At 51.8% G+C, this 24665-nt stretch overlaps 2 protein-coding genes across 2 annotated transcripts; both read left to right on the forward strand.

The window, feature by feature from the left end:
• The first annotated feature begins 1592 nt into the window (after positions 1–1592).
• GOLT1A (golgi transport 1A) lies at positions 1593–17547 on the forward strand. The gene is made up of 5 exons (XM_045456341.1): positions 1593–1740; positions 13106–13197; positions 14142–14320; positions 16522–16585; positions 17213–17547. The coding sequence occupies exons 1-5, from the start codon at positions 1716–1718 to the stop codon at positions 17249–17251; spliced, it is 399 nt and encodes a 132-aa protein (XP_045312297.1). The 5' UTR covers positions 1593–1715; the 3' UTR covers positions 17252–17547.
• Positions 17548–17644: 97 nt separating this feature from the next.
• KISS1 (KiSS-1 metastasis suppressor) lies at positions 17645–24150 on the forward strand. The gene is made up of 3 exons (XM_045456340.1): positions 17645–18779; positions 21718–21856; positions 23824–24150. Exons 2-3 carry the CDS (start codon positions 21754–21756, stop codon positions 24141–24143), a joined length of 423 nt encoding a protein of 140 aa, XP_045312296.1. The 5' UTR covers positions 17645–18779; positions 21718–21753; the 3' UTR covers positions 24144–24150.
• Positions 24151–24665: the final 515 nt, after the last annotated feature.

The raw sequence follows: 24665 nt of genomic DNA on the forward strand, positions 1-24665 counted from the left end.
GCCCAAATTCTAGACTGAATTCTCCCTCAACATGCGACAGCATTTCAAGACAGAGATCTGTGTGTCTGTGACATGTCCATGCTTACTCCTTTCCCGCCAGAGCACTGGGAGCTATTTTAACAATACACACAGAAGACCCAGTTCATTTGCATTCACATCGCGCCTCCTCATTGTCTCCACTCTGCCTTGCTATGTTATCCCTCTTTCAATTAAGGCTATTTCCCTCTTTCTCTTTTTATATGTAAGTACACTCCGTTTGTTGTAATTTACCAAACGGGTTTTATTCTTTTGTTCATTTCCTACTACTCTCTCATTTTCTTGTGGGTGGGGAGGGTTTTTGTTTTTATTTTGTTTTGTATATAATGACTCTCTGGTCTTCTATTTCTCTTAAATTTAAGTGTATTTATTATAAGTAGGTGCAAGCAATCTGCCTGTTTCACTTATGGCTTCATTAAATCTTGCCTGAACATTAATATATTGAGAGACATCGTGCTTTGTTATGATTTTTCCCTTCTTTATATAGTTTTGTGTTTTTATTAAAAAAAAAATTTTTTTTCAACGTTTATTTATTTTTGGGACAGAGAGAGACAGAGCATGAACAGGGGAGGGGCAGAGAGAGAGGGAGACACAGAATCGGAAACAGGCTCCAGGCTCTGAGCCATCAGCCCAGAGCCCGACGCGGGGCTCGAACTCACGGACCGCGAGATCGTGACCTGGCTGAAGTCGGACGCTTAACCGACTGCGCCACCCAGGCGCCCCTAGTTTTGTGTTTTTAAAAATGATGTGTGTAGATTGCTCATATCATCTATGAACTTCATTTCAGGATAGAGGGGACATTACAAAGGGGATGCTGGCTCATGGGTTGAGAGCCACGGCTCTACGGTGGCAGAAAGGATGTTAAGAACTATCTGCCCCTCTTTTTACAGGCCCACAGAGGGAGGGAAGGATGACCCATGTCTACACAGCTGGTGGGTGGACTTTCAGAACTAGGCTTCTGAAATCGTCCAGCTCTACCCCAAGCCCAAATTCATCTTTCATCCTCCCTGGCTCAACCTCACTGTCCGCCGCTGGACACCGCTGGGGAAAAGGAGGTCGAAGCCTTTTGTGTCTAACTCCTCTGGGGCGCTTTTGCCCTTGCTGTAACCCAACCCGGCTCGCCCAGACTGCCGGCAACAGGTTTTACCCAGTGGCTTGCCGCCCCCTAGCGTCTAGCATGGGTACTAGCGCCAAGCAAGCGGACTTCACAGGCACGATGAATTGAATACTTTTCCGAAGAGAAACGCGGATTCCAACTCTTGCCACACCCCCACCAAGCCAGGCAAGGAACCCGGGGAGCCCGAGATCCCAGTCCACTCTACGGTCTGAGTTCTGCGGAGGACTTGGAAGCAGTTACACTCAGCCTCAGGGCGCGGGAGTCGGGGGCGTTGGCGGGGTCAGGTGGGCGTTGCCTTCGCCAGGTGGGCGGAGCGTGTGCCCAGGGCTGGTGTCCTCTGAGAAGATCCAGGAGAAGGGAGCCTGCGACTTTAAGCAGCCGTTTGGGTGGGGAGGGGGGGGAGAGGTGGGGTTTGGAGAGCGGAGGGAGTTAATGATTTACCAGAGGCCCGTTTCACAATTTCCCAAGGGTCAGCTTGCCTGGAGCACGCACAAGCGCGGTCCTCCCTGCTCCTCTCCCCTTGGCAGCTTCGACCCGGAAGGCCCCCCAGGCAGCCTGCGGCATGATCTCCATCACCGAATGGCAGAGTGAGTGGGGGGGCCGGTGCCGTGGAGGGGGCTGGGCTGGAAGGGAGGATCCAGCCTGGGGCGGAGGGAGACGCCGCCCCTCCCAGCCGGGATCTCTCTCTGGGCAGCAGGCAAGGCGACCTCTGGAGCCGGCGGCCGGCAGGTGCTGTGCTGGCATCCTCCGGGCAGCGGGGCCAGGACCGGGTGTGGCTCCTCTGCCTCCCCGTGGGGGGAGGGTTGCTCAGGACCCCCGCGTAGCCAGAGGTTGGTGCCTGGGGGTGGGTGGGGGGGGCGGCAAGTTCACCCCCCCCCCCGTGCCGTTCCCTTTCCCATCATGGTTCTTAGACCCGGGATGCCGCCAAGGGGGACTCAGGAGGCCTCTGCCCATTCAGACATTTCCCCCACAAACTCTCAGCGTCTCCTGTGGTCTTGGCACGCTTCTTCTTCTTCTAAATATCATGTTTCTCTTTTTTTTTATTTTTTGAAGTCAACTCTACCAAACGTGGGGCTCGAACTCATGACCCCGAGATCAAGAGTCGCCCGCTCCACAGACTGAGCCAGCCAGGCACTCCACCTTGGGTTTCTTCTTACCAAAAACTAAACTCCACGCCTGTCCCCAGATTACCATACCATCACTCCTAAATATGGGTGTTTTTTTTTTTAAGTTTATTTATTTCGAGACAGAGAGAGAGAATGAGTGGAGGAGGGGCAGGGAGCGAGGGGAACAGAGGATCCAAAACGGACTCTGTGCTGACAGCCCCACGCGAGGCTTGAACTCACAAATCACAAGATCATGACCTGAGCTGAAATCCCAAGCTTAACCGACTGAGCCACCCAGGTGCCCCACTCCTAAATATCCTTCTCTTCCTTTGCAGGGAGAGGGAAGGGAGATAGTCCACAGATGTGGGAGGGGCAGGGAGAACTGTGATGTAAAGCCTCTGAGCCCAGGATCTCATCTGTGAACTGGAGATAGTATTCATTCACTGAACAAATTCATCCCCACTCTGTGCCAAGCATTGTGTTGGGCATAGAGTATACAATAGTATACTGAAATGGAACAGACCTTTTCCTGCTTACAAGCTAGGGTGGGGAAACAGGGAATTAACAGATCAAGAAATAAGTATGTAGTATGTCAGATGGTGATGGGTCCTCTGGACAAAAATAAAATAGAGTAGGGAGGCTAGGGAGAGTGAGGTAGGAGGGGTTACTGCGTTGTATAGCGTGGTTAGGGAAGGCTTCCTTTTATACAGAGAAGCAAGGAAGCAAAGCTATGCAATGATCTGGAGGGGAAATTTTTCCAGGAGCGGGAATAGCCCGTGCAAAGGCCCTGAGGCATTAGCATACTTAGCGTGTGGTGTGGCTGCAGCAAAGTGAGTAAAGGGGAGGGTGGGAGGAGTTTAGGTCTGGGAGGTCACCGAACAACGAAGCTGTGTAAGAACTTTGGTTTTATCTCCACAAGATGGGAAATGACTGGAGGGTTTTGTACAAAGGAGTGAGTGATATGATATAGGTACATTTTTATTTTTTTAAGCTTTTTTTTTAAGATTTATTTATTTTTGAGAGAGAGTGCCAGCTGGGAAGGGGCAGAGGGAGAGGGAGACACAGAATCTGAAGCAGGCTCTAGGCTCTGAGTTGTCAGCACAGAGCCCAGCCCTATGCAGGGCTCAAACTCATGAACCTTGAGATCATGACCTGAGCTGAAGTCGGTCGCTCAACCGACTGAGCTACCCAGGTACCCCAATTTATGGACATTTTTATTATTTTTATTATTTAAAAAAATTTTTTTTACAGTTATTTATTTTTGAGAGACAGTGAGACAGAGTGTGAGTGGGGGAGGGGCAGAGAGAGAAGGAGACACAGAATCCGAAGCAGCCTCCAGGCTCTGAACAAGCGTTCAGCATAGAGCCTGACGTAGGGTTTGAACCCACGAACCGTGAGATCATGACCTGAGCTGAAGTCGTTAACCGATTGAGCCACCCAGGCGCCCTTTAAAAAAATTTTTTTAAATGTTTATTTATTTTTGAGAGAGAGACAGACAGAGTGTGAGCAGAGGAGGGGCAGAGAGAGAGGGAGACACAGAATCCAAAGTAGGCTCCAGGCTCCGAGCTGTCAGCACAGAGACGGACGCAGGGCCCAAACCCACTAACCGCGAGATCATGACCTGAGCCGAAGTTGGATGCTTAACCAGCTGAGCCACCCAGGCGCCCCAATTTGTGTAAATTTATCTTAATTTTATATTTTTAATTTACATCCAAATTAGTTAGCATCCGTGCAACAATGATTTCAGGAGTAGATTCCTTAGTGCCCCTTACCCATTTAGCCCATCCCCCCCCACAAGCCCTCGTTTGTTCTCCATATTTAAGAGTCTCTTCTGTTTCGTCCCCCTCCTGTTTTTATATGATTTTTGCTTCCCTTCCCTTAGGTTCATCTGTTTTGTCTCTTTTTTTTTTTTTTTTTAAAGATATTTCTTAACGTTTATTTATTTTTGGGACAGAGAGAGACAGAGCATGAACGGGGGAGGGGCAGAGAGAGAGGGAGACACAGAATCGGAAGCAGGCTCCAGGCTCTGAGCCATCAGCCCAGAGCCCGACACGGGGCTCGAACTCACGGACCGCGAGATCGTGACCTGGCTGAAGTCGGACGCTTAACCGACTGCGCCACCCAGGCGCCCCTGTTTTGTCTCTTAAATTCCTCCTATGAGTGAAGTCATGTGATATTTGTCTGCCTCTGACTAATTTCGCTTCGCGTAATACCCTCTAGTTCCAGCCACGTGGTTGCAAATGGCACGATTTCCTTCTTTTTTGATTGCCGAGTAATACTCCAGTGTATAATTCATGTACATTTTTAAAAGATCGCTCCGGGTGCCGGATTGCAAACAGACTGTGGAGGTGTGCGGTCAGCCACAGGGGGACAGTTCCGAGGTGAGAGATGGTAGAAGCCGTGAGGGCGGTGGCAGGGAAGTGGTGGAAAGTGGTCAAGGCTGGGTCAGCTTTGAGGAAACTGCTGGAAGGATTTGCTGGTGGGCTTGATGTGGGCATGAGAGAAAGAAGTCGAGACTCCCACCAGTATTTTCAGCCTGAGCGATTAGATGGGTCGATTTGGGTTTTGGACGTGTCGAGTTTGCTGTGTTAGTAGACATCCAGGTAAGCTGCCAAACAGGCAGTCAGGTATAGGAGTCTGGAGTTCAAGGTTGAGGGCCGAGTTAGAGACATTTGGGAGTTGCCAGCATATAGACGGTATTTAAGACCACGAGTGCATGAGGTCGCCTAGGGCACAGTTTCTCAGCTTCCCCACTACTGACATTTGGGGGCAGGACAATTCTTTGTCGTGCGGGTCTGTCCTTGCTGCTGGTATGTCCTCCTCCCATCCGTGACCCTGAAAAATGTGTGCAGACATTGCCAAATGTCCCCTGGGGAACAAAATCACCCCTGCCCGTCCATCCCTTGGGTTGAGAACTGCTGACTTAGGGAATAAAAATAGAGAAGGAAGCTGACCCCTGAGTCTGGTGGCAAGCCAACATTTTATTAAACCAAAGTGTGGGAAGTCCGCAATGAGAGAGAGAGAGAGATGAGGGAACCAGATTTAGGTCAGGTAATGGTGAGTGGACCGGGTTGCCCTCCGGAACCTTAAGACTTAAAGGATGCATATGCCTTAGGCAGATAATGTGGGAGGAACCCTATATACAAAGGCCTTGAGGAAGGAAGGCTCAGAGACACAGTGATGAACAGGGAAGGAGGGAAGGAAGGAAGGAAGGAAGGAAGGAAGGAAGGAAGGAAGGAAAAGAAGAAGAGACGAATGGAAGAAGGAGGGGTCATGGAGGGAGGGAGGGAGGGGAGAAGGGAGAAAAAGAGGAAGAAAGGAAAGAAGGGAGAGAGGGAGGAAGGAAAGAAAGAGAGGAAGGGAGGGAGGGAGGGAGGAAGGAAGGGAAGAAGGAGGGGGGAGGGAGGAAAAGAAGAAAGAGGGAGGGAGGGAGGAAGGAAGGAAAGAAGAGAGGAAGGAAGGGAGGGAAGAAGGAGGGAGAGGGAGCAAGGGAGGAAGGGTAATGTGGTTAGAGTATGATAGGCAAGGGGGATGGTGGCAGGAGGAAGATGAACAGGCAAGTGGAGACCGCACCATGCAGAGCCTGTAAGCCAAGGTGTGGCTCAGGGGACACTTGGAGCCTAAGCCCAGTGGGAAGCCACGAAGGGTCCCGAGCGGTGCACTAATATGATTGGGCTGTATGCTTTCTAAGGCCCCTGAGTGCTGTGTGGAGAAGGGCCGAGAAGCGGGGGACTGAAGTAGGGGACAAACTGGAGAGTGTTGTAGGAGTCCAGGAAAGAGATGACGGTGGCTTGGAATTTAGCGGTAAAGGTGGAGGGAAAGGCACCCCTTTCAAGATAGCTTAGGCAAGAAGAAGCAATAAAACTTAGCTGTGGGCCGAACAGGAGGGATGGCGAGAGCAGTGAGGGAGTCTCGGCATGGCTCTCGGGCTTCTGCCTCAAGCTGCTGGCTGGGGCGGGGGGGGGGGGGGGGGGGGGGACATTTTTATTCATTTGGGGAAAACCAAGGAAGGAAGCCCTGTAGCTCCGCCTGGACCTGTGGAGTTCCAGAGGCCCTGGAGGGAGAGCGCCAAGCTGGGATGCCAAGCCGGCAGCTGGGTGTGAGTTTGGCAGCTCAAAGAGAGGCATGGGCCGGAAAGAGAAATATCGATGCTGTCAGCACACAAGTGATATTTAAAGACGTGGGAATGCATGTGAAATAGAATGAAAAGAGAAGCGAGCTCGGGCTGAAGCCCCGAGCAACTGAAACCCCCAGAGGAAGAGAGAGAAGGAGGAGCTGGCAAAGGACACTGGGACGGAGTGGTGGGAACAGCAGGATGAGAAGCGAGAACACGGTGTCACGGAAGCCAAGGGAGGGTGTTTTGAGAAGGGAGCGGCCAACCACTGACAGATGAGGGGCCGACACCCACCTGGATGGATGGCTGTCGGATCTGGGAACAGGGACATCATGGATGGCTGGAGCAAGAGCCACTCCTGTGGAGGGGTCTGGGGGCAGAAGCGGACCGGACGGGTTGGTTAAAGGCACATCTTCTAGAGCCAGACGACTGGGGGCAGACGTTGGTTCCGCCAGCTACTGGCTGCGTCCTGCTGGGCAAGTGACTCAACCTCTCCGCGTTTCTATTCTGTTTGTGACGTGGGGCCAACAGCGCAGTAGGGTTTCCTACATAACCCACTTCATAGGCAGCGATGAAAATGAATGAATGAGTGAATGCGTGTGAATATATGTGAGTGAATGAGTGAATATGTGTGAAGTGCTTAGACTGTGCCTGGCCCAGGGTGGTCACGAGTGTTAGCAGTTTTCACTAGGAATCGCTGTTGGTTAATTTTCAATGTTTATTTATTTTTGGGACAGAGAGAGACAGAGCATGAACGGGGTAGGGGCAGAGAGAGAGGGAGACACAGAATCGGAAACAGGCTCCAGGCTCTGAGCCAACAGCCCAGAGCCTGACGCGGGGCTCGAACTCCCGGACCGCGAGATCGTGACCTGGCTGAAGTCGGACGCTTAACCAACTGCACCACCCAGGCGCCCCAGCTGTTGGTTAATTTTGAAAGTGAAGAAAGGCTCTTTCTCTTCTCGTTTCCCTCCTTCCTATTTCTAGCCCTGATTTAGTCTTAAAGCTGTCAGCTGGGAGGGAGAGGGTGCCACCAGGGCAGGGTGAGGAGGGCATCCTGGCAGGGTCGGGGTGGGGGGCTGGAGAGTAACTTTGTAGTGGGTGGGGGTGGGGGGTCCCGCTTGATTTAGGGGGACACCACCTAAATCAAGTGATTGAAGAAACATCAACTCTGGCGGGTCTCCAGCAGGGGGAGCACCGCCCCATCTGTGTGGCTCATGGGATGTTGGCTGCAGGTACTTCTGTCACTCCTGGTGACATGCCCCATCTCCCGCCCCCTCGGCCACCTCGCTTGCTGCCCCAAGGAGAACTTCAAGAGCAGCCCCCGGTTGGTAGCAACTGAAATCGCTAAGCTCCTGGGAGCAAGAGGCAAAGAAAGTTCTGAGGTTTATGTATGAGAAACAGAGTTTCTGACCCTTTTCAGTGAGGTTTTGTGTCCACAGTGCAGTTTCCCCCTGGGCGCCGGAAGCAGTAAGCATGGCCCTTAAGGAAGGCTGCCCCCAGTGCAGGAAAATTCTGGAACTGTACCAGCTCTTGAGGAAAGACATGGAACAAGTTGGAAAAGTGATAACTCTCCAGGCCAGTAAATCATTGTTGCAGGAGCGGGGAGAACATAGTGTGAATTCAAGAAACTTATGCTGTGTCTGCAAAGTGAGTGAGAGGGTCTTCTTAAGTGTTTGCAGGATGGACATACGGATATGTTAACACAACAAAATGAAAACCCAATAAGATATTCACACCATTTCTATACAAAAACATCTACTAAAGGAGATGGAAGGGAAGGGTGTATCATCAGAATTGGAATCAATGACATTTTAATGGTAGGAGACAAGTGCCTATACGTCACCGAGGTTTGTCAGAAACGGAAGGAATCGGCCGCTAGTAGGAGCTGCATTCTGGGCAGCTGGATATGTCAAGAGAGAGGATGTCGCCTTGGGTCCTCACAAAATCCAGCTCTGCCAAATGGGAGACCCAGTGAGACTGGCATTTTTTTTCTGTACCATGAGTTAAATGAAGTTTTGGTCTCGTTTGTATTTTAAAGTAATCTCTGCCCCCAACGTGGGGCTCAAACTCACAACCCCGAGATCAAGAGTCACATGCTGTACTCACGGAGCCGGCCAGACATCCCTCCTCTTATCTCTATGTTTAGTGATTCTTTTAAAGAAGTCCTTTGGCCTTATTTCTATACTGAACCTGACCCTACTCCTCTTAAGTTCACTATGGTAACAGATTATGAAAAATGACCTGATGATGATAGCGTTGTTTGATTTTCTTTCCCTTGTAAACAGAACGTAGCCAATAAGTCTAGTCTCAAAGACTTTGTTTTTGTTTTGTTTTTACAGTTCTGCCTCGAAACAACCAGACTCTTAACAATATTTTATAACAGACTTTTAACAACATTTTATAACTATCTCTAAAAGTATGGCAGTAATGGAAATTTCATAGGTATTATAGGGACCCATTCTAAGATGTTAGTTAGCAAGTCCAGTAAAATTTTTCCCTTTAAAAATTACCTTTATGTTTCTTTAAAAAAAAAAATTAAGGGACATCTGGGTGGCTCAGCCAGTGAAGCATCCAGCTCTTGATTTCGGCTCAAGTCATGATTTCACGGTCTGTGGGTTCAAGCCCCACATCAGGTTCTGTGCTGAGAGCACAGAGCCTGCTTGGAATTCTCTCTCTCTCTCTCTCTCTCTCTCTCTCTCTCTCTCTCTCCCCTCCCCCACTTGCACATGTGCATGCCCTCTCTCTCTCAAAATAAATACACTTTTAAAAAATTAAGCCACCTTCAATTTCTAAAAAATTAAGCCATTTTTTAAAGTTTATTTTTTCAGTAACCTCTACACCCAACTTGGGGCTCAAACTCACGACCCCAGGATCAAGAGTTCTATGCCCTTCCACCTGAGCCAGGCAGGTGCTCCTAAAAATGAAGCCATTTTAAATAAAGTTACACATGTTGTCATTGAGAAAGACAGTCTTGCCATATCCCCGTCTACCACATAATTTACAATAAAAAGAAAAGAAGGCATTCTAAATACATGAAATAGATAAAGTATGTCGCAGAACTACAGCGTAAACTCGAAGTGTCACATCATCAGTAATTTTTTCAAAGGAAGCAACGCGGTTCCATTTATAATACCATCAAATAGAAGACAATTACAGGGCACCTAGGTGGCTCAGTCGGTTAAGCATCCAACTTCCGCAGGTCATGAGCGTGTGGTTCATGGGTTCAAGACCCTTGTTGGGCTCTGTGCTTATGGCTCAGAGCCTGGAGCCTGGTTCAGATTCTGTGTCTCCCTCTCTCTCTGCCCCTTCCCTGCTCACATTATCTCTCTCTCTGTCTCTCTCTCCCTCTCTCCCCCTCTCCCTCCCGCCCTCCCTCTCTCCCTCCTTCAAAAATAAATAAACACTTGGGGCGCCTGGGTGGCGCAGTCGGTTAAGCGTCCGACTTCAGCCAGGTCACGATCTCGCGGTCCGTGAGTTCGAGCCCCGCGTCAGGCTCTGGGCTGATGGCTCGGAGCCTGGAGCCTGTTTCCGATTCTGTGTCTCCCTCTCTCTGCCCCTTCCCCGTTCATGCTCTGTCTCTCTCTGTCCCAAAAATAAATAAACGTTGAAAAAAAAAATTAAAAAAAAAAAGAATAAATACTTAGGAACAAACTTAACCAAGGAGGCAAAAGTCTTATTGAAAAATACTGAGTGTTGCTGATGGAAGTTTTAAGACACAAATAAATAGACATCTTCTGTTTATGGGTTGGAGGATTTAATATTGTTGAGATGTCAATACTACCCAAAGCAATCTACAGATTCAGTGTGATCTCTATCAAAATCCCAATGGCGTTTTTTGTGGAAACAGAAAAATCCATCCTAAAATGCATATGGAACCTTCAGGGATCTCAAATAGCGAAAGCAATCTTAGAACAGAATTGGAGGTCTCACACTTCCTGGTTTCAAAACTTTTAGAAAGCTGCAGTGATCAGAATAGTGTAGGACTAGCATAGAAACGGACACATAACCAAAGGGATAGAACAGAGAGCCCAGAAGTAAACCCAGGTACAGAGGTCAAGTGATTTTCAACAAGGGTGACAAGACCATTCAGTGAGGAAATGACAGTCTTTTCAACAAACGATGTTGGGCAAACTGGACATCCATGTGCAAAAGAATGAAGTTGAACCTGTACTTTATACCATCTGCAAGAATTAACTCAAAGTTTATCTTAACTCAAAGTAAGGGCTAAAACTATAAAGCCCTTAAGGAAAACTTAGGAGAAATGCTTCACGACACTGAAATTGACAATGATTTCTTGGATATAATACCAAAAATATAGGCAACAAAGGAAAAAGTAGTTAAATTGGAGTGTATCAAGATTGAAAACTTCCCTGCATCAAAGGACACAATCAACAGAGTGATTTCTCCTATGGGAGAGATATTTGCAAACCGTATGTCTGATGAGGGGTTAATATCCAGCATATATAAAGAACTCCTACAACTCAACAACAACAACAACTCCAACCTGTTAAAATGGGCAAAGGATTTGAATGGACATTTCTCTAAAGAAGATCTACACATGGCCAACAAGCACATGAAAAGATGTTCAAGGGGCGCCTGGGCAGCTCGGTCAGTTAGGCGTCTGACTCTTGATTCCAGCTCAGGTCATGATCTCACGGTTGGTGAGTTTGAGCCCCGTGCCAGGCTCCGCGCTGACAGCACGGAACCTGCTTGGGATTCTCTCTCCCTCTCACTCTACCCCGCTCCTGATCATTCTTTCTCTCTCTCTCTCTTTCTCTCTCTGCCTCTCAAAAATTAATTCGTTTAAAAAAGAAAAGATGTTCACGATCACGGATCGTCAGGAAAATGCTAAACAAACCACAACGAGATACCACCTCCCACTCATTAAGATGGATGTTATCAAAAAGAAGACAAAACAAAACAAAACAGAAAATAACAAGTGTTGGTGAGGATGCATAGAAATTGGAACCCTTGGACCCTCGTACTAGGAATGTCAAATGCAGCTGCTGTGGAAAACAGTGTGGCGCTCCCTCAAAACCTTACAAACAGAACTACCCTATCATCTAGCATCATCTATAAACCCACTGCTGGGTATATACCCCAGAAGAAATGGAGGCAGAGTCTCAAAGAGTTCTTTGTTCACCCATGGTCACACCACCATTATTCCCAGTAGCCAAAAGGTGGAAACCACCCAAGTTCCACCCACAGATGAGTAGATAAACAACCTGTGTTACATCCATACAATGAACTATCACTCAGCCTTAAACAAGAGGGACATTCGACGAGGGCTGCAGCCTGAATGAACCTTGAGGCCATTATGCCAAGTGAAATAAGCCAGTCACGTGAAAACCCTGTATGACTTCCCATATAGGCCACCTAGTTAGACTCCCAGAACCAGAAAATAGAGTGGAGGTTGCCGGGGGCTGAGAGGGACTGGAGAACGGGGAGTTAGTGTTCAATGGGGACAGAGTTTCAGTTGTGACAGATGGAAAGCCCGGGAGGTGGCTGGCGGTGACCATCGCAGACCACTGTGAAGGTACTTCACGCCCCTGGGCGTGTGTGTAGAAATGGCGAAGATGCTGAATTGTATGTGTATTTCATCACCATTGAAAATGACAGTTTAATTCCATTTAGAAATGAAGCCGCGCAGTGAGTGGTCACTGGTGGACTCTCAGAGTGGCAGAGATAAGTAAAATGAACAATTCTGTGGGCTGGAGAGGGTTTCGGGAAAAGGGGAACTTCATATCCTGCTCTTGTGACAACTCCTCCTGAGGGGAGCGATCTGGAAGATATATCAAAATGTCAGAGATGTAGCCCTTTGACCAAACAAGGGGCTCCTTAATATCCTGCCCTTCTGTGCTGTGCTCACTGGCCCTCAGCAAACGCCTGCAGCTTCAAAGGTTGCCCTGGGACACGAAGCAAAAACACACACTACAAACCGGGGTAGGGTGCTGGCGGCGTGGGTCCAGAACCTGGCACAGAACTGCCCAGTCGCGGGACTGACGCTAGAGGAAGCTGAGGGGCGTGTGGTGAGCCACCCAAGGTGCTGTGGCAGGAGGGAGGGTGCAGAGTGGGGCAGCAGGTGTTGGCCAGGTTGCAGACTCCCAGGTGAGCACTGAGCACATTCTTCTATTTTTCCAATTAAGTATGAGAGGTCGCCACCTGAAAGCTGCGGATGGGGCAGTTAGAGGAGGAAGCGGACAGTGTGAAGAATAATCCAGGAGGGCAGGCCTCTTGAGAAATCGAGCAGGACAGCCGGGCGGTTCTAAGCTTTTCGGGGCTGGTGGTGGTGAGTGGTCAGTGGTGCCCTTCTGCCTGGGTGTGAGTTGGGCATCAGCAGCTGCCGGCTGCAGGAGGACGGGACCGGAGGGACCCAACCCTGACCATCGTGTAGACAATGTAGCATTTATAAACAAGGGGAAGCTGAAAATACAAAAGGCAGCGAGGGTAGCACTAGCCGCCTCACAGACCCATGGTGAGGACAGAATGCCACAGCGCACGGAACAGATCAGGAGCGTGCAGGGGCGAAACATAAACCCGTGCCTGCCCTTCCTTTCCCTTCCCGTCCCATCATTCCCCGTGAGCACGGAAGCTGAGATTCCTGGGTGGAAATGGAGCCGTCCCATCCCCCACTGTCCAGAGGGCAACTGTCCAGTAGCAGTGGGGAAAACTTCCAGCATCCCAACCTGCTCCCCAGAGCCCATCCCACCCCATCCTCCTTGCCCATTGCAGAAATTGGTGTGGGCACCACCGGCTTCGGAATCTTCTTCATCCTCTTTGGAATACTCCTGTACTTTGATTCGGTGCTCCTGGCCTTCGGAAACGTGAGTCCCCAAGCCTGTGTACCCTCCGCCACCAACCTACCTGAGGTCTCAATTGCCAGGAAGATGGGCCCCAAGTTCATTCAGATTGTGCCCATCCAGGGGTCTGCACCATCAAGCCTGGGCCGGTGAGGGTGGCCGGGGGTCGGCAGCGAGGCCTGCTGGGCGCGGAGAATCCGAGGATATGGATTCTCATGCCAAAGCTCTGGGTGAGGCCCTGCAGGTACCAAGATGAATGGGCTGCTGTCCCTGCCAGTGGAACGCCCCTGTCTAGGGATAGGGCCATAACGTGAACGTCCGTGACTGGGAAGGAAGGCAGGGGCAGCCATAAAGTCGCAATAAGATAAGTACACTTAATCTAGAACAAGATGTCTGGAGGAAGAAAGCATATCCAGCTGGAGAGGGACGAAAAGGAATTTGGAAAGGCAATGGGTGTGGAGGCAGAAGGAACAGCAAGAGAAAAGGTATGAGGAAGGGGAGGAAAGGCATGGAACATGCTGGAAGAAAGCCAGAGAGTTAAATCTGATGGACACCTGGGCACTCCTAAGGGACCATTAGGAGCCAAGCTGAAGATAGTGACGGGGCCAGACAGTGGAGCCCTGATGGCTGGCTATGGCTAGGTATGGCTGCCTCAGTGTTCACCTCTGTAAAATGGAGAGACTCTGTCTATGCCGTCTTCCCCGGGAAGTGTTGGTGTGACAAGAAATAAAGTCATATATGAAAAAGTGATTGGGAGCCAAGAAGTTGGGTTGAATTGGGTGAACGGATGGAGACCTTCAAAGTCCTCCTTGTCCATCCTCCTGTCTCGGGGCGGTTCTGCTCCTAACAGAACTCTTCCTGAAGAGGCAGCAAGTCCTGCCCCAGGCCTGGCCCCTGACTCCCCGTTGGTGGGGGGCGGGGGGTGTTGGTGTGTTGGTTCTCATGCTTCTCTCCCTCCCTCCCCGCAGCTGCTATTCCTGACTGGCCTCTTGCTCATCATCGGCCTGAGGAAGACCTTTTCCTTCTTCTTCCAGAGGCACAAGCTCAAAGGGACCAGCTTCTTCCTGGGGGGTGTGGCCATTGTGCTCCTGCGCTGGCCCCTCCTGGGCATGGTCCTGGAAACCTATGGATTCCTTAGCCTCTTCAAGTGAGTGCGGGTCTCTTTCCCCTGGATGAGCCCACCAGGGCCTCTGAGCAGCTGAGATCACCCCGCCAGGTTTGGCCAGCACGACCGACAGGGTATGCAGACACAGGGATGCTATCCCGCGGATGGGAGCCACAGAAGAACTGAAAAGGCAGATGGGCATCAGGCAGACACTTGGAAGTTCCCTCCAACAGTAGGACAAAGGACAAATTGGAGGGATTGGCCCATCCACCTGCAAACATTGAGCACCTGCTGTGTGCCCGGCCCTAGGCCTGCCCTTAAGGAGGAGACACAGGGCCTGCCTTCAACTTGAAGAATCCAGCAGGGAGGAGGGGCAGTGAACTAGCATTTGCCTGGCCCCTCATATGCCCCTAGCACATTCACAGTCGTCACCTCACTTTATCGTCTTTACAACCCACTGCAGGATTGCTCTCTGCAGATGAGGAAACCAGATCTGAGAGGCTGCCCCCCCTCCCCCCACCCGCCGGAGGTCTCACACAAAGTATGCAGAGGATCTGGACTTGATCCAGGCATCCCTGGCTGCTGGCCTCATGTCCTTCGGCCTGTCCAGTGTCAGCCTGGCCTGCTGAAAGGTGGGGTGGAAGTCAGCGAAGATGTGTGGCCACTGCCAAGGCCAGGGAGGTGTCCAGGGCAGGGAGGGCCTGTCCTGAGACAGGCCGTGGGGACAGGCAAGCTTTAAGAGGAGACTGGGGGGTGCTTAAGGAGAAGAAAGGAAAGGATGTCGGGAAGGTGGGGCTAGAGAGGGAGGATGCCTATTGTCTCTGGGACACTGGGGGACAGTGGTGGGATGGAGAAGACGGGCTGGAAGAAGCATGGCTTATGCACTCACCGGAAGGAGCCAGGGCCAGGACGCTGACTTCTCATAAAGCCCTCCGTTTGCCCAGTGCAGCCTTAAAAACACTTTGATTAGCCTGAATGCCCCAGACCTCCTAGACATCATATAATGTGGCTTCGAGAAACTAAATTTTCTCACACGCGCTCTGCCATCCACTTGTTGAACATCCAGACATGTCACTATTCAAACAGCCACTTATTCAAATAGTCAAAAACACAAAAAGTACCTACTGCGTGCCAAATACAGAGCTAGGTGGGGGGATGTGGCGCTCAACAGGGAGAAACTTCCCGAGGACCTCGCAACCTAGTCAAGAAGACAAATTCTGACGACAGTGACCATTTATTGAGGGATTAGAAGGATGAGTGGGGCCACTGCAGATTCAGTAGCTCCAACCAAACGTAAACCTTGACAAAGACCCCTTGCAACAGCATTCGGGGGGGGGGGGGTGGCGAGAAAACCAAAATCAGAGCTCTAAGGGACGTCAGAGATGTCAGTGAGCCTCGGGGAAATGAGGCCCCCGGAGAGGAAATAGCTCAGCCAGCATTCAAATGTCTAACCCCCTCGCCTCTCCACACACACAGGGCTCCCCCCATGCCAACCTCAGTGTTTCCAAGCCCTTTGAACGATGGTGCACATGTGCCCAGCCAGACCTTGCCAGGGTGTGTTTGACAAGAGTGGGGAAGCCAAGGGCAAAGGGTGGCTCCACGCGTGGGCACCACGCCGAGGCACCAGGGAAAACACCCATGAGCACGGCTGCCAGCAGCTACCCATGCGGGGGCCCAGGAAATCTGAAGCAGGCAGCACCCACCCAGTCCAGGGAGGAGAAGACAGTAACAATGATACAAACGCTTCTTTTCTTAAAAAAATTTTTTAATGGGAGGGAGAGAATCCCAAGCAGGCTTCGCGCTTTCTCAGCGCAGAGCCCAACACGGGGCTCAAACTCACTGACCGTGAGATCGCAACCCGCACCGGACGCTTAAACAACCAAGCCGCCCAGGTGCCCCCAAACACTTCTTGAACATTTCTTTGCGGAAGGCCCTATGGTGTAGATACTATTATTAACCTCATTTACAGCTGGGAACTGAGATTCAGAGAAGTTGAGGAATTTTGCCCCAAGTTTATACAGCACAAGCAAGTGGCAGAGCCCAGATTTGAACCCAAGGAGCCTGACCCCAGCCCCTTTATTCTTAACCACTTCGCATGGTTGCCTCCCCAAACCCAGGGGGTGCAGAACCAAGCCTGCCGCCGGTGCCCAAGGGCCCGCTTTCTGGGGAACCAAAGTTGGAGCCTTTGGGTGGATCTCGCCCCAGGCCATCGCTGACCCCTCCCCCCCCACCTCTGCTCCTAGGGGCTTTTTTCCTGTCGTCTTTGGCTTCCTGGGCAATGCCTCTGACATCCCCTTCCTGAGTGCGGTAAGTAGATTATGCATGTGGCTTGGTGATGATGCCTTGGGGTGAGGGGCCCTGGTGAGACTGCTGCCCCAGTGCAATGGAGCCTTCCCGTCTCCCCTCAAGCCCCTTTCCCCTCAACTCCTCTCCCCGTCCCCACACCTTCTCCATTTGACAAGAGCAGAGGAGGAGAGGGCACCCAGGAGCATTGTGCCTAAGGCGTAGGTATTGAGGCAAGTGGCTATTCATAGCTCCTTATTAGAGCCAAAGAAACAGATTCGGAGAGTCTAGGTGACCCAGCCAGAAAGTGCCAGAGATTTCTGGGGAGCTGGCTGAGTCTGGGCCCCAGGCATGGAGAGGATGTGTGACAGCCAGTGACAACAGAAGCTGGTGGCCGATCCTGTCCTCTCCTGGAGGCACGCAGGGGGCGGCGGTCCCCAGCCCCTGCCCCTCCCTCTCTCTAAAGCATATTTTCTGACAGAATAGGAGCTGAGAAGCTTAGGGAGGCCCTACAGCCAGCTGGCTCATCCCCGTGGCCCCCTCTCCCGATCTGTCCTCAAGGCCTAGCTCTCAAGGCCCGCTCCACAATAACCTAGATATGGAGTGTGCTGCTCACTCTTTGTCTGAAGTAATGATTCTTGGCTCCCACAGCTGTTCCGGAGGCTTCAAGGCACCAGCTCAATGGTCTGAACAGCAGAGACGAGCTCCTTGAACTTGGATCATTGGTTGAGGGGGCTGGAAAGGAAGTGGGGGCTGCCTCCACCCTGCAGTGACTCATCTCCCCATCATCCCCAGCCCTCTCCAAGTCCAGAAGGAAGAACAGAGTTGAATGACTGACCTCAGATTCCAAGTCAACTCAAAAGGCTGTTGACATGGCTGCGGACAGAGATCCGGGGCCCCACCGTGATCAGACTGGGGCTGGTATTACATCCTGCCCTGTATTTATGGGAGGAGAGCAAAGATTAAATCCCCAGGCTGTGAGTGTGTCTGAGACTCAGAGTCACTGTCTCTAGCCTGTCAAGTCCAGTCCCTGACTCAGGGCAGGCCGACACATACAGCATTCCACTGAGCAAGGGGCAGGCCTGCTCTCGTAGCCTATCATTTTTATCCTTGTGGTTAATGGCCCTAATGAGTGAGATAATATGTCTGTAAACCCCTGTTAGCAGTAGGCATTAGACCAGTGATGGGTATCAGCCTGCGTGCTGGTGGGAAATGCTACTCAACCATCAATTAGGCGGCTGTCTGCATGGTACACCCTCCAGGTAGCACCTGGGCTCAGAGAGCTTCTCGTCTGAGGGCGGAGACATAGCCCCTGCCTTCAGAGAGCCCAAGCCTGATAGAAGGGATGTTCTGTGTCCTGGGAAGCCCCTCGGCCAAGGGTAAAGAGCGTTCTTGCAGGCCCAGGATGGAGACCAGAGTCCCTTGCTATGCATACATCTAGTAAATACATAGATGCATTTGCATACATAGATGTAGATGTAAATGCATCTACATAGATGTAAATGCATACATCTAGTAAATATCCATGAGGGCCCCCTGTGTCTACACCAAGCACTGGAGTAGATGCTCAGGGTGCAAAGGGGAGCCCTGTCGCTGCCTCCAAACACGGCGATTACAAAGCCATGGGATGGTGAGGTGTGGAGGGGAGCCCACGAGCAGCATCTTCAGATGCTGTACCTGCAAATCACCCATCTGGATTCCCTTGGCACTTCCCAGGTATGCTCACCTTCTAGATTTTCTCTCTTCCACCCCCTTTCTCCTGCTCCTTCACACTGTGTGTGCTTGTACTTCCTGTCTAGAGGGCAGGGTCCCCCCCTCCCCCTCACATAGTCCATTTCCATGTCATTTGGGGCATAATGGGTCTCCAGCTGAGTGGGTCTGGGGTGTAGGGGGTGAGGAGGATGGAAGGAAGAGTGGGAATCAGAAAGCCAGCCTTGGAGGGCTTCTGGAGGGGGACAAAGAGGCTGCTTTCAGTGCTGAGAGCCAGGCAGTGGGAGACAGCAAACGCTGTGCTCTCTGAGGGGTCTGAGGGCGGGGAGGAGGCAGAGGTGGGCCTATGCCTGGAGACGAGACGTCACCCCAGGCTTTATAAAAGGGACGGGATCAGGGCACTGATGAGGGTGAGCCCTGGAGCCCAGCTCCCCTCTCTGTGAGTGTTCATCAACCCAAGAAGCACCTGGAGACCCACAGAGCTGCCACCCGGCCGGACAGAGCCAAGGTAGGTGCCCGGGGGCATCCACACGTGGAGAGGGGTCTGCCCAGCCCCAGGGAGGCTCCAGAGGTGGGAGCAGGAATTTAGTTCCAAGAACGACAGTTGTAGCCCAGACAGGCAAAGGGGATGCTGATCTTTCCTGATTATCAGGTTGGCCAGATTATTCTGGGATTAGTCAGTGAATACCCTGACTCAAATTTATGAAACCAGGACCTTGGGGATCCCTTACAGTGGAAGGAATAGGAACAGTGAGTGAGTTCTGGCTGGGATGAGAGGCCACGGGAGCTTTTGGAGGGAGCTAGGGAAGCCCTCAGGGCTCGTGGGCTCCACAGGTCTCCTCCGAGCAGCTCTCCCAACTTCCGGATGGCAAGTACAAACCTAACCCAAGAGCCCCTTTGCACCCTGCTAGCCACCTGCACCAAGAACCGGGGGTCACCCCAGGAAGGAAGCCACCTCACTTCAAAAGCTTTCCCACCACACCTGGAATCTTTTACTGATTAGGTACATAGCCTGTGGTGGGGGCACAGAAATTGCCTACAGCAGGTCAACGTCTCCAGGCCCTGTGAAAGCTGATGGTTCTTTTCCAAACAATTCAACTCTACTATGTTCAATGCCCCTGTGCTGCCTGGGAGAGGGTACGTGGGCATGCTCACCTGCCACGGTGGTATCTATAATGGGGAGGAGGCGCTACAGGGTGCCAGGAGCTTGGAAGAAGTTACACTAGCCTTCTAACCATATGCCTGCCCACCCCTCACCTTCCCCACTCACCACACTGCCTGCGCATAGCAGCCGGAATGCTTCATCTGAAATGCAACACACACACATTCCCACCTCGGGCTCAGCCTACACTGGGATGAAGGCCCCCGCCCCGTGCCCCTTCTTCAGCCTCACCACAGACAGTCTGTCTCTCCAGGGAAGCTCTGTCGAGGACCTGTGGTCCCCTCCACGCCCGGCCCCTGCTGGCCAGCTCCAGCACCCCCTGATGGAAATGCCTTCCTTAATCCTGTATTCACGCAGCTGACCAGTGCTCAGAAACAGCCATGGTGCCACCCCCTGTAGCAAACCCGCCTGCCCCCCATCCAGGATAAGCCCCCACAGCTCCCTGGGTACCCACATGCTGCCAGCCTGTCATTTCTGGTGTTATTTTGAAGTGGTCAGCCAAGACGACTCAACTTCTTGAGCTAGGTTCTTGGGGGAGGAGCTGGGAACAAGCACCCTGTGTCTTAGCACACCTGTGCACCCCTAGCACCTAGCACAGCACCTAGTTCAGGAATGATCTCTGAACTAACCTGGGCTGTGTGCATCCATGGTCTGAAGCCACAAAAGAAATGGTTGACGCTGCTCTAATGAACTGATCCTGCCTCTCCTCCATACCCACCCAGGGCTTAAAGCAGGTGCAGAAAACTTGTCTGGATTTCAGAGTGTCACAGCATCAAAGTCTGCAAGGAAAAGCGACTATCTGAGGGGACAGTTGGTGTCCAGTCTGATGCAATGCTCTTACTTCACAGAGAGGCAAAATGGTCCTGAAATGGGGGTGACTTACATCCCACAGGGAGGGGGGCAGAGCTGAAGCCAGGTTTGAATGTGGTTTCTTTTAATGTTTATTTATTTTTGAAAGAGACAGAGCATGAGCGGGGAAGGGGCAGAGAGACGGGGAGACAGAATCAGAAGCAGGCTCCAGGCTCTGAGCTGTCAGCACAGAGCCCGAGGTAGGGCTCAAATTCATGAACTGCGAGATCATGACCTGAGCCGAAATTGGACACTCAACTGAGCCACCCAGGCCCCTCAGGTTTGAGCGTTCTTGATCCCATTTCAGGAGTCTTCCTATCTGCCCCGTGTCCAGATCCTGGAGGCTGCAGGGTGGGGGGTGGGGGTGGGGGCAAGAACAAAGGGGTAGACCATGCTAAGCAACCATTCTTTAGCAGCTGATGGGCACCAGTGATAGCCCTGCCCCTCCCACTTGCCCCCCTGAACCACGGCAGCTCCAGTGGACACACTTTTTGTCCATCCCTTTGACCTGCCTCCCCATTAGTTTGTCTTTAATCATGCTTGTTGGACAATACCAAAGTGCTGATGACTTTTTTTTTTTTTTTAATGAGTATTTATTTTGAGAAAGAGAGCACAAGCAGGGGAAGGGCAGAGAGATAGGGAGACAGAATCCCAAGCAGGCTCCAAGCTGCATCAATGCAGGGCTCAATCTCACAAACCATAAGATCATGACTTGAGCTGAAACCAAGAGTTGGATGTTTAATCAACTGAGCCACCCAGGCGCCCCTCCCTCCCCCCCCCCCCCCCGAGGACTTTTTCAAACAGAAATTCAACTTGGGGGCTGCAATTGCTGGGGTGGGGTGGGAGGCTGAGAGGGTAAAGGCAAAGGGGGTGAAGTGTGGATCAGGGTACGCAGCCCCCACCCCAGCCGCCGAAACCACGAGGTCAATTGAGTGCATATCCTTTTGGAGCCCAAAAAGACTAGAAAAAGGTGGCACTGACCTGATACATCAGGGAAAGTTTTTTCTCTTCCCTGTTATTACAGGCAATAAGACAATTTAATGACAGTCCTCAGGTCTGCGAAGGGTTATGAGAGATAATGAGATGATTGCCTCTTTCTTACTTTTCTTCTTGGAAAAGGAAAAGAAGAAAGTCTCTGCTGCAGCAGGAGGGAACTGGGCCAGGTTTGGGAAGTTGCAGTCTAAAGGGAGAGTTGGGCCCAGGAAGTGGAGGGTTTCTGCAGAACCCGGCGGGGAGCTCCCAGGCTCCAGAGGATGTCTGGACCTCAGTGCCCTCCACTCAGTGAAACTCCTTGCCCTGCTTCGCTTCACCCCTCCCTCCTGGGTGCCACACACGCCCCCCCACCCCCGCCTCCAGGGCTTTCCTCTTCACACTGGGCAGCACCCTGCCCATGCCCTGCGCCTGACCTAGTCTCCCCTCCTTCCTTCTATCTCAGCCTCAGGGCACTGCCAGCTCCTGTCTTCTCACCAGGATGAACTCGCTGGTTTCTTGGCAGCTGATGCTTTTCCTCTGTGCCACCTCCTTCAGGGAGACGTTTGAAAAGGTGGCACCCATGGAGAATCCTCTATCTACAGGTATGCATGGTCTGGGAAGAAGGGCAGGGCAGGGCGGGGGCGGGGGGGGGGGTTGCACATGAGTTGTCGTAAAGTATGAGTTACCATGGTTCTCAGATTAAGGCTAGTCTATCAATGTGACTTAAACGCTGCCTCTAATGAGAACCTAAGACTAGCACAGGCCATTCATTTAGGGGCCGCATCAATCTTGCAAGCAAGGGATGTCTTACTGCTGTTATGGGCATCCGAAGGCTGACCCGGGTCAACCACCGAGCTCCTCCTCACGTGTGTTCTCTGCTCGATGCCAACCACCTGTCTGAGCAGATCCATTGGGAAGGAATGTACTATGCAAGCTTTTCTGATCAGTGATCTCAGACCCTGTATGGGGAATTTAGGGGGAAAAAAAAGACCTAAGCAAAAGGACAGGTTGTTAATATCTGTCAACCTATGAGTTCACTGTGCAACTGATTAGCTGGAGAAACGGAGGCCCAAAGAGGCAAAGAAACCCCCGGAAATCAATCAAATGCTGCAACAGCCCTGCAGGTGCAGGAACTGCCAAGAGCATGCCTCTGAGCGGCACGAGCTAGTCCCCGGAACAGGAGTTGTGGGTTTAACACTGCTTGGTGGTCAGTTTCCTGGGCACATGAGATGCGGCTTGTCCTCTCCGGCCTGCGGTAGTTCTCTAGCCATGGAACTTGGAGCGTCCCCTGTACACGTGTGATATCACTGCGCCCATAAGATATCCCAGAGCAAAGAGAAGATGGCCCGGGTGCCCTTGGCCAACAGTGTCTTCTCTCCGGGGATCCACGTGTTCTTTCTGGGTGAGGGAGGCTCCCCCAGAGAATAACCTCACTGCTTCCCCCCAGGGACATTGACCTGTTGACTCTTTTCGGCAAGTGGCTCTAAGTGAGGCCACACACAGTAGCCTGAGCAGTAATCCTACTGCAGGGATGATGGGTGTCACTGGGAAGAAAGCCATCATCCCTCCCTGCCTCAGCCAGGCCCTAAGCAAGGCGGGAGGGGCCTTCTAGGAAGATTAGCATTAACTCTGAACCACGCCCACACTCCTCTCCTCCAAAGTATGCCAAGGCATTGAGGAGCAGGGCTCAAAGCCAACTACCCCCCCCCCCTCAACACACCCACTCACACACCAGGCCTCATTTCCACTAATCTCGTGCCACAATTGGCTGGGGTTCCTGTCTACTCAGAGCTAGTTGCACTATTTTACTGCCAAAAATTACAGTGAATTTAACAAGCCTTGCATGTGAAGTGCCTTCCTAATTAGCCTTGTTAGCCCTCAGTGTGAAGGGAAGAGATTATATCTGGGGAGGCAGGGGTGAGCAGGTGAAGGTGACCCAGATAATTTCTCATTCTTCACTGAATCCTTATGCAGCTTATTAGGGGGTCACACTAACTGGGGGAGAGGTGTGGGGCACAGTGGTCTTAGCTCTACCCTTGTTTTTGTTAACTACAGACTTTTCATTTGCTCTTATATATTTAACAAGCATTTGAAGCCCTACTACGCGCAGGCGCAGATGGCTGTTTCAAGCACTCAGACAACTGAATGGGGCGGGGCTCCCACCCGCCCCAAGGAGCTCAGTCCAGTGCGGGAGCCTGAGACAGAGACAGGACAGAGGGCCAGGCAGTGAGCCAAGAAATGCCCAACTTGAGTGTCCAACAAATACTGCAGGCTTATTTCCAAGCTCTACCCTGTTTGCTTCCGAAAAGGAAGTGATTTAGTACCAAAGACATTTAAGATCATTCTGGCAACCATTTGAAACCAAAGCTATGTTGAAAGAGGAGCCAGTGACCTAACCCGGGGCGGGGGCGGCTAAGATGGTCTGCATTGGGCTCTGGGCTTCCTAGAGGTCCAGGAACGAAAGGGACCAGGAACTACGAGAGGGAAGCACAGGCTAGGGGTGGGAACAGGTGTTCCAAAGCCTTCTCTCCTGGCGTCACCTCAACCTCTCCCTGTGGTTCTGCCCTAGGCCAGCGGCTCGGATCCCAGGCCCTCCTGGCCCCGTGGGAGCAGAGCCCGCGATGCGCGGAGAGAAACCCCGCCGGGGCCCAGCCCAACGCGCGGGGGGCCTCGCTGTGCCCTCCTCCCGAGAGTGCCGCCCCCCGCAGCCGCCTGATCCCCGCCCCGCGGGGCGCGGTGCTGGTTCAGCGGGAGAAGGACCTGTCCACCTACAACTGGAACTCCTTCGGCCTGCGCTACGGGAAGCGGCAGACCGCGCCTCCCGGAAGCGTCCGCGGGGGGCGCTGCGCTTGGCTGAGCGCCAGGTGCGGGATGGGGGCCGGGGCATGAATTTCAAACCCCAGACTAGGCGTCTGAGCTGGGGGTGGGGGGTGGAGGGTAGGGCAGTGGGAGGGGGACTGGGGCTTCTGTCCTGAAACAATAAAGGAAATGCTGCCCAAACATCCTGAGTGTGATTTGTGGCTAATTTTTGCAAGCAGCGCCGATTAGATAGTTTTCCCTCGCTCCTTAATTGGATTTTTACTGGTTTTAAGATGACTTTAGTCTTATCAAGCTCAGTGCTTTTCAAACTAGAGATATGAAGAACCAGATTGTTTTTCCCCAGTCTGGGGCAGATCACTACTTAAAACACACACACACACACACACACACACACACACACGATGAATCGCTGAAAATTTTTTAAATTTTAAAAACAAAGAGAAACCGGAACTGGTTGCTGCTTCAGTGTTTCGGCAACATCAAATTTCTATTAAAATTGCTGCAGCTGTCCTCTTAATTCCTAGACTTAGCTCATTGCCTGCAGGTGACAACATTTCGCAGAGGGGCACAAGCCATGGCCCACACTTTGAG

The sequence above is a fragment of the Leopardus geoffroyi genome, chromosome C3 (genome assembly GCF_018350155.1).
Source record: "Leopardus geoffroyi isolate Oge1 chromosome C3, O.geoffroyi_Oge1_pat1.0, whole genome shotgun sequence".
Classification (NCBI taxonomy): Eukaryota; Metazoa; Chordata; class Mammalia; order Carnivora; family Felidae; genus Leopardus; species Leopardus geoffroyi.

Bases quoted from the DNA above. Each gene is read 5' to 3' on its own strand.
- KISS1 (XM_045456340.1), top strand. From the start codon at position 21,754: ATGAACTCGCTGGTTTCTTGGCAGCTGATGCTTTTCCTCTGTGCCACC. The intron at 21,857-23,823 runs GTATGCATGGTC...GTTCTGCCCTAG, and splicing joins GGAGAATCCTCTATCTACAG to GCCAGCGGCTCGGATCCCAG.
- GOLT1A (XM_045456341.1), top strand. From the start codon at position 1,716: ATGATCTCCATCACCGAATGGCAGA. The intron at 13,198-14,141 runs GTGAGTCCCCAA...CCCTCCCCGCAG, and splicing joins TGCTCCTGGCCTTCGGAAAC to CTGCTATTCCTGACTGGCCT. The intron at 16,586-17,212 runs GTAAGTAGATTA...TGGCTCCCACAG, and splicing joins ACATCCCCTTCCTGAGTGCG to CTGTTCCGGAGGCTTCAAGG.